General features: G+C 26.0%; 1 protein-coding gene across 1 annotated transcript; it reads left to right on the top strand.

Annotated features, from left to right (window-relative positions):
• The first annotated feature begins 2,021 nt into the window (after nt 1-2,021).
• LOC116405126 lies at nt 2,022-2,324 on the top strand. Its single transcript, XM_031888833.1, has one exon. It carries the CDS (start codon nt 2,022-2,024, stop codon nt 2,322-2,324), a length of 303 nt encoding a protein of 100 aa, XP_031744693.1.
• The last annotated feature ends 7,726 nt before the right edge of the window (nt 2,325-10,050 follow it).

Genomic DNA, 10,050 nt, shown 5'->3' with positions numbered 1-10,050 from the left:
ATTGTGACATTAGATATAATATGTTTTCCCTCTCGTCCTCTAGCTATATTATTACAAAATCCACAAATTTGTTGCGAGAGGAATAATTAATAATAATAAAAGATGATGCAAATTAACAAATGGAATTATCAAAAGTTCTAATTAATTTAATCCAATATGTTATATTACTATACTTTCAAGCATGAATGATGTATATAATCATATAATCTATTTTGATGAGTTTTGAGATAGTGACATTGGAGCAATGGAAGTGAATGAAAAGACAAAGTATTTGGAATCATATGTTAAAACGTTAAGTTGATTGGATGAGCATGATGATAATTTATAAATAGTAATTCTAATTGATATTTGACTAAGTAGATGACATTTTTATTTTCAAACATTATTAAAATAAAATATGTTGAAGCTATTCATAGATATGTAATATCCACGTGAAATTTTTTGATTTTCAAATATAAATCAAAGAATATATCAATATTTCATCGAATATTTGAACTTTGAATTATTTGAATAAAATGTTTATTATTTTATTTTGATTTCCCAAAATTATATCCACAATTTTCTTCATTACACATCTTCTTTTCTTCTTTTCCCCCTTTCTTTCCCACATATTTTTCTATTTATTTAGTTAGTATGATCTAACTTTTAAAATAAAAATATTTACATAAAAAATAAATAAAAACTTCCTAAAACATTGTTATTCCCCATTCAATTTAATAGTGTCATTCTTATATTAAATAGTTATTTTTTTTCAAGATTTATCACATGATAACAAATTCATTTTGAACTATTAATTTATAGATAATGTTCTTATTTATTCACAATTTTCAGTCGTTTTTCTGACCTTTGAATAGAAATGTTTTTAAAATCTTAATTAATATATCAATTTATAACAACTATCTTAGTCATTTGTTTTTCCTTTAATAGAATATAACTTTGGACCAATTCTCTAGCTACCACTCTTTTGTATTTTTCTTTTTTGAGATAATGCATACTATACTATGCAGGTTTAGAAGTTTTGTCACGGATATGTCAATTTAATTGAAATATTTAAATTCGTATTTTTTCTCTATTTTTAATATATTATTTTTTTAAAAATAAAATAAAATAAAAATAATATGGTCATACGGCTTGAACCCTATCAACTTTTATAAATACGCATAAAAGTTGTTTGAGGCAGAATGTTGAGTTTGACATAAATAGTTAAACTTAGTTGATAATAATTGATTGCGTTTTAAAGTGTAGAATTGAGTTTATTTGATTTAAGAAGTTTTGTATCCGGGTGCAAAGAGTCGAATTATGCTAAGTTATGAAGAACATGGACTTTTATGGGTTTTTTTAAAAAGTTATTATTTTTTCGTGTTCTATACCGTTCAACTCCACATACTTTCCTAAATTCTTAACACAAATTTGAGATGTGAACGACTCAATAAAAAAGAAAATATTACAATGCCCTACTTACAACTATATCATTTATTATAAATAAATTAAAATTATATTATAAAGGAGAGTTCACAAAAAATACTAAAAAAAATTTATGATAATAAAATCCATATCACTTATATTTTCAAAATTGCAAAAATAGCAAATTTAAAAACAGATTACCGTTATATTTGCCAAATTTACAATATGAAAAAAGAGATGTTATGAGACGTTTTTTTCTAAATCTTTTTATCCTCGACAATTTTCCACGATAACTATAGATTCATAAGATGGTGGAGCACATGAGTTTAACCTATGCACAAAAAATAAGGATTGTCATCATACCATTTACATGTTCACACACAAAGTTTACATGTTCATACATCCACGCTTGCATGGGTGCATACACGCAAATATTGTTCATAAAAAATATAACAATATAATTAATGATCAAAAACCAAAGTTTCATCATAGAACTAAGTTGGTATGATATGTACTATAAATATCAAACTAGTCTTAATCAAAATTATAGGACATACCACAAACCATTACTAGTTCTTCGAGTGAGTTTAATTTTTCTTTGAAGAGAATTTAAAGTCATGGACACTGCTGGATTTGGACCTTCAATCGTGATTGGTTCCTGTAATCCGATATTGAAAGACGATCCAAAAGTGATAGAGATGGCGGAGTATGCAGTAAAAGAACAGGGAGAAGATCATTTGATACTGAATAGTGTAGCAGATGGACAGATCGTTACGGTGTTCTTGGGTGGCAACACTTATTATAACCTTCTCATACTTGCTCATCATCCTCGCACATTTCAGGGGTTTTATAGCGCCATTGTGTTGGAAAATACATCCAAAAATGTGAAGGAGGTCGTATCTTTTTTTCGTCTTCCTTGATGATGCAATTATGATAATGGGTGCATAGATAATCTACGATCTCAACAAACTATCTACTCTCTCACTTGTTTATTGTTTATGTGTATGGATGTTTTATATGCAATTGGAATGAAAACTACTACTAATTTATGATAAAATAAAAGTATAAAAAGCATATATGCTTTTGGTGTGTTTTTATCTAAATTCTTCCTAGCTTGTTTTAATTTATCTATAGTTAACAGTATGTTTTTGTATATGCTAGTCTGTATTTGTTTTAATATTCTAGACCCCAAACTTGAGATCGATAGATTCAAAATCTAGATTTACGATCACATGATGACTTCAACATTTTCTTGCAGGGGATGAGTCTTTGTGTCAACCAAAAAAGATTTTGGCAATTCTATTTATATAGTTATTTTGTAACATCATTGATGAACTTTTAAAAAATAATAGAAAGGTAAAAAAAATATACATGGATACAAAATAGTTCTTTTTTTTTTTCTCTTCCCTTTATTGTTGGAGTCGACCTTCTCCCTTTTTTCCAATCTAGAAATCAATCTCCCATTTATTTCACTTCCAAACCCACCTTTTAACCACTAAAAATTAAGGGGTTGGTTGTAAAAATAGTAAATTAATTTATGATAATAGAGATCATATTAATAAATTTTCTAAATTGGAGAAGTAAAAAATTTAAAAACTAGTAACCTTATGATTACCATCGGACAGCTCTTCGATAGTCCTATAATTACCGTTTGATAGCCATATGATATCATTAATGTTAACATATTTACAATATGAAGAGAAAAAAAAAGGTGTTATGAGCTGTTTTTTCTAAATGTTTTTGTCATTTGATGCAATTTTTCTAAAATCAATTCAATGATTAATTTTACATTGGTAAACACATTTTTCGTATTATTAAAATTGTTTTTAAATTACTAAAAATATTCTTTTGAGTGATTTTGAAAGAAAAAATTATTTTAAATAACAAACGTTTTGAAAACATTTACAAATATAACAAAATATCATAACTTATCATAAAATCTATGTTGCCCTATCTCAATCCATCTATAGATTGGGATATATTCTTACTATTTTTTTAAAAATATTTTGATTTTACTATATTTATAAATAAACCTTTTGAAACTAATAAAACTAATATTTTTATCTAATTAAACTAAAGAACAATAATTTTGACTACTAATCTTAATTATAAGATTTTTTTTCTTTTTGAGTGAGAATTTGAGATTTAAGAATAACATTAAATATTTTTAAATATATCAAAATGAACCAAAATATTTATAAAAAATAGCAAAATTTTAGATTTTATTATTAGAACTTTTATGAAGTTTCAATCTAACAACAAATTTATCATTTACAATAATTCTTCTAAAAAAATAGTTATATCTCTAACAAAATTGATGATAAAAATAATAAAGCAACCTATATTGATTAATTAGTTTTTTTTAGTACATTGGGATTTGGGATTTGAATTGTCAACCTCAAATTAAGCAATTACACCAAAATAGGCTTGCTTTGACAATTAATAAAAATTGACCATATTTAATTTATAAGAAAATTTATTTTTATCGGAAGAAATGTTATAAATAGTCAAAAAAAAATATTAAAAGTATTTATAAAATATAGTAAGAAAGTAGCATTTTTTTACATCTTCATTTATTAATATTAATTCTCATTAATATTTAGAAAATTTATAAAAATAGCAAAAAGAAAATTTACGATAATAGGGTTCAAGTCACTTACACTTTTAAACTAGCAAATATAGCAGATTAAAATATTTTTATATTTGTTATATTTACACTATACAAAGAAAAGAGTTGCATGAGTTATATCTACAATTTCTTTATTACACATCTTTTTTTCTTATTTCCCCCTTTCTTTCTCACATATTTTTCTATTTATTTTGTTAGTGTGATCTAAATAAACAATTCCTAACAAATAAATAAATAAACACCGCCTAAAAACATCGTTATTTTCCATTCAATATACACTAGTGTCATTCCTATATTAATTAGTTAATATTTTTTTTCAAGATTTATCATATGATAACGATTTCATTTTGAATTATTAATTTGTAGATATTGTTCTTATTTATTCACATTTTTCATTCCTTTTTCTGACCTTTTGAGAGAAATGATTTTAAATTCTTAATTAATATATCAATTTATAACAACTGTCTTAATCATTTGTTTTTTCTTAATACCTATCCCTACCGACCTCTCTTTTGTATTTTCCCTTTTTGAGATACTGCATCCCTTTTATTTCATACCTGTTTAGTTTGGGTGAAAATATGTCAATCTAGTTGAGATAGTTTGAGTTGATCATTCCTTCCCTCTATCCTTAATATATTGTTTAAAAAATAAAATAAAAATTAAATAACATGATTTATGTCATCGACATATTTAATTAAGGTTTGGGCTTGAGTCCTCTCAAATTTTATGTCCGTATAGAAAAGTTGTTTGAGGTGTAAAGTTGAGTTAAAGTTAGGTTAGTAATAATTGTCTTTATTTAACATGTATAGCTGAACTTAATTGATAATAATTGATTGTGTTTTAAAGTATAGAGTTGAGTTTGTTTGATCTAAAAAGTTTTGTGTCGGGATACGAAGAGTCAAATTGTGTCCAGTTATGGATATTTGATACATTTTTTTTAACCTAAAAGAGCATGCATTTTTTTGGGGTTTTTTTTTTTTTTGTTCTTTTAAATTGTTATTGTTTTTTTCCCTTTAACCTTGTGTTCTACCATTCAATTCAATGACTACACATACTTTCCTAAATTCTTAACACAAGTTTGAGATGTGAACTCAATAAATAAAAATTTATTTTACAATGCCCTACCTATGACTATAACATTTATTGTAGACAAATTAAAATGTTATTATTTTATATGATCTACAATATAACTCTATATCATGAGATCCTGGAGCATATGAGTTTAACATATGGACGATTGTCATCATAGATCTAAATATATGTTGATATATGTTGTTCACCCATCCACGCATGCATGGGTGTCAAGTAGTAGCATTGTTCATAAAAGTATTATATATTATTTATTAAGATAATGAAACTAGTTAATCATGTATCAAATAGACATAAATAATACAACCTTTTCCTACACTATATTTAAACAACCACTTATATTTTTGTCTGACTTTACTTAAATAAATTTTATTTTAAAAGTTAATTACCATTTTTTAAAAATGCACAAAAGGTAAGTTTTTAGATTTGAGTGTGTGTTTTAAAAAGGTCTCATTCTTATTTTTTGGTTGGCTTGCATTTGACAGTAATTCAAAAACTAGCTAGTTTAATTAATTTTTATCAATACCAAATCTATATTTTTTCCCAAGATTTATCTTACGATAACCATCCCATCTTGAATTATTAATTTGTAGATATTATTCTTATTTATTCACAATTTTTAGTCCTTTTTCTGACATTTTCAAAGAAATGCTTTTTAAATTCTTAATTAATATATCAGTTAATTATAACAACTGTCTCTTATTTTCATTTGTTTTCTCTTAATAGAATATAAGTTTGGAGATATTCTCTATCTACCTTCCTTTTGTATTTCTTTGGAAATAAAATAGTGCATTGCTTTTGATATTGAAGTATGCATATATTTGTTAGGAATAGGTCGACTGAGTTGAAATATGTTGATGTGACTTACATTTCCTCTACCTTTAATATATTGTTTCAAAAATAAAATAAAATAAAATAAAAATTACATGATACATATCTAACTAAGACAACTCGAGTCCTCTCAACTTTTATGTGTATATAAAATGTTGTTTGGTGTAAAAATTGAGTTAAGTTAGGTGGATAATAATGGTGTGTATTTGACCTACATAGTTAGTTTAGTTGATAACAATTGTTTGTATTCAACATGTAAAATTGAGTTCAATTGATTTTAAAAGTTTGTGTCTGCAGTACAAAAAGTTGGCTATTTGATACATTCTTTCAATCTGAAAAAACATGTATTTTTATGAGATTTTATTGTTTTTTTCTTTCAACATTTTAGTTAAATTTTTAAGGGAGAATACTTGAGATGTGAACTCAATAAATAAAAATTTATATTTTACAATGTTCTATCTACAACTATTCCATTATGGTAGAGAAAATAAAATATTATTACTTATATAATCTATAACTCTACATCATGATAAGTACGAAACATATGAGTTGAACGTTAAAAAAAATAGAATTGCCATCAAAGATCTATTTACATGTTCACACAGATATCCATGTGCATATGAGCACACACACTAATATTGTTCATAAAAAATATTGTTCATTGAGATAATCAAACTAGTTAACCATATACTAATTACACATAAACCATGCGCCTCTTTTCATACTATCAATAATGCTTTTGTTTATTTGTTTTTATTCGGTGTTTGGACTTCTCTCTAGCTCTTTCTATATTTTTCTGCTTCTTGTATCTATTTTTAATCATTAATGAAGTAGGAATGATATATGGTGCTAAAGAGGTGTTCCACCTACCATAGATGTTTAGGTGCACCTGTTGATCCAAACCTATTTTCTTTTTTTAAAAAAACTTACATTTGCAAACACCCAATTAATTAACTAAGTAAGACTAATGATTGAGAGAAGACTAAATTTTAAAGGTTTGTCTTTCTGTACTACACCAGTTTTTTTTTTTGTTTTCTTTATGTTATTTAATTTTTTTTTAAAAAGGTTAACTTTCATAAATAGTACTCGGATAAAATATTTACAACCCGTATCACAAAATGAAGAATTAAAGGCCACGAAATTTACCATTTTTTTAAAAAAATTTAAGGTTTGCTCTTTCATATCATCGTTTTTCTTCTATTATCTTCTACGATTTTTTTTTCTTTTCCTCTTTTGCGATATTTTTTCTTTTCCTCTTTTGCGATATTTTTTCTTCCCATCATCTTTTTCTCTTCTTCAATTTATTAAAAATATTTTCATTTGTTCTTCGCTTTCATATTCTTTTCTATGCAATTCTTCTTTTTCTTTCCATTGTTTTTTCTCCTCTTTAATTTTTTCTCTTTTCCTTCCCATCATCTTTTTCTTTCTATGATAAATTTTTATATTATTTTCAAATTGTTATTTGCTTCAAGATCTTGCTATTTTTTTCAAACTGTTATTTGATTTTTTAAGATCGTGTGCCAAATATAAAAGATCGTGAAAAAAAAATCGTGGAAATTTGGCTACCATAATTTAAACTATCAATTCTAAACGATTTTGTGTCAAATGTAAACAATCGCGTACCAATTTTTTTTGTTGAAAAAATTCATTTAGATTGGACTACGCATATTTAAACGATTAAAGTAAATGATAGTGTGAGAAATCTAAACGATCACATACCAAAAAATCTTGAAAAAAATTGTTTAGATCTGGGTGTTTAGATTTGATTATCCAAATCTAAATGATCATTTTCCAAATATATTACGTCCATTGGACGTCAATTCATCAAAGAGCATTTTTGGTATTTTCCATTATGGGCCTGTGGGTTTTTTTCGTTTTCGAAATTGTTATATACAATATAAATATTTTATTGCTTTGTTCAATATTTAAAAAGACAAAAAAAAAAAAAAAAAAAAAAAACAAAGAAACAAAAAAAACAAAAAAACAAAAACAAATTGTTCATTTAAGAAATTATTATAAACAATACAAGCGTTATAGGTACTGTTAAACTTCTATTAATATCTATCAGTGATTTAGATAGACATGAATATAAGTCTCGATCAGTATTTATCTATAATATATAATTTTGCTATATATCGTAAATATTTTGGTTCATTTTGCTATATTTGAAAATACGTCCGTTCTTTAACGATATTATATATATATAAATTCTAACACATTCTAATAGATCTATTGGTGTGAGATTTTTTTTACGAGTTACTGTTTTAGTATGTTTAAAGGAGAATATTTTTTCTGAAACTTCGTGAGATTTTATGTTTAATCAAAGTTTAAAATATCGAAGGAGCATTTTTAAAATTAGCAAAATAAATTAAAATATTTAGCAAAATTTTGTATTCTATCAATGACAGAAACGGATAAACTTCTATCACTGTATTTCAATGCCACTTATAGAAACATATCAGTGTCTATCACTGACTTTTTAGATTTGAAGCATTTTTCCATCACGATCATGTGGATATGATCTAAGCGATCACTTACCATAGTCTACACGATCATTTAGTATGGTCAACACAATCGTTAGATTTGAAATATTTTTTCTATCGTTAAAAAGAATTACACTATCGTGTTGATAATACCTACATAATTGTGTATCATTACCTATAAGATCGTATATCATATCCTTTAGAAGAAAAATTACACCCGCGCTTGTGGCCGATTAATCGCGTGTTGACTTAATCATTTTTTTTTGTATTTTCCAATATTGTAGGCTTGTGGGTTTTTTCTGTTTTCAAAATTGTTCTATATAATGTAAATAATTTGCCGGTTTGTTATATTTTTTAAAAAACCCCTAATTTTAACAATTTTCGAAAGTTTAAGAATATTTTTTAAACTTTTGAAAGTTTAGGGATATTTTTGACAACGTAGGTATTTTTTTTATTTTTGTAATTTAGCTTTTATTTTTTATATACCTTTTAAAATCAATTTATAGACTTTGACTCGGCGTTATCATTTCTTAATTAACTCAAATTGATCCAAATAAAATAAATTATTATTATTTTAATAGACTCATAACCCAAGTTTCATTTGTTAATAGTTGAGTTTTACATTGTCCAATTAATTAAAAGCATAGGAAGGAGGGGTTTTATTAGTATTATTATTTTTTCTATTTTCTATTGTCCAAATATGTATTATTTGAAAGGAAGGGGTAGTTGGAATATGAATAAATGGGAGTAGTATAAATACCAAACTTTCAAAACATATATATTGTACTAAAAGCATTCCATATAGCAATAAGTTTATCAATATTACAAGTAAGTAAACAATATCTAAAATGGCTTCTGATCTCGTGCCCGGCGGCTATACTCCAGTTGAGAATCCTCAAAGTTCACGCATGAAAGAATTAGCAGAATGGGCAGTAGCAGAGCACAACAAAAAAGCGGGGACACACTTGATGTTCATTGGTATATTGACTTGTGAGTCACAAATTGTGGATGGAGTCAATTACCGCTTTACCTTGACGGCTAAGGATGAAAAAGATAATTGTGAGATTGAAAGCTATATGGCTGTTGTCTTTGAGCAACCATGGGAGCATATCAAGGAGCTCGTTTACTTTCAGAAACTCTTATTGGCTGAACAATGAATATATAACAAAATTACTCCTACTTTTAATTAACCTGCTTTAATGCGTTATCATACGTATGTGTGGCGTACTCCCCTTTATGGTCCATCTATAGAAGGGGATAGCAAAATAAAAGCTCTCCTAGTTAATTGCACTTCCAGAAGTGTAGGTGCAATGTTGTTGGGTTAGTTAAGTTGGTAATTGTTATTGTTTGTATCCATGGTGGAGTGAAGAGTGATGTTGAGTGTTGGTAATAATAATTGTTTGTGTTTGGAGTGTAGAGTTGAGTTGGTTTGATTTTATAAGAAGTTTGTGTGTGGTGTATGAATATTTGATGCATTTCTAACTTCTTGTGATCTAAAAATAAACATGCACTTCTATGGGTTTCTTAGTAATTATTTTATATTATATTATTGCTATTGCATGCTATTGTTTCCCCCCCCTTTAACTCTTTTAATTTACCCTTAAACTAGATTTT

The sequence above is a fragment of the Cucumis sativus genome, chromosome 7 (assembly GCF_000004075.3).
Source record: "Cucumis sativus cultivar 9930 chromosome 7, Cucumber_9930_V3, whole genome shotgun sequence".
In the NCBI taxonomy this organism is placed as follows: domain Eukaryota; kingdom Viridiplantae; phylum Streptophyta; class Magnoliopsida; order Cucurbitales; family Cucurbitaceae; genus Cucumis; species Cucumis sativus.
The sequence above is the reverse complement of the archived record's forward strand: the minus strand, read 5'-3'. Positions and strand labels throughout refer to the sequence as shown.

What these genes read in the sequence shown, in the direction of transcription:
- LOC116405126 (XM_031888833.1), top strand. Translation starts at nt 2,022, where the DNA reads ATGGACACTGCTGGATTTGGACCTTCAATCGTGATTGGTTCCTGTAAT.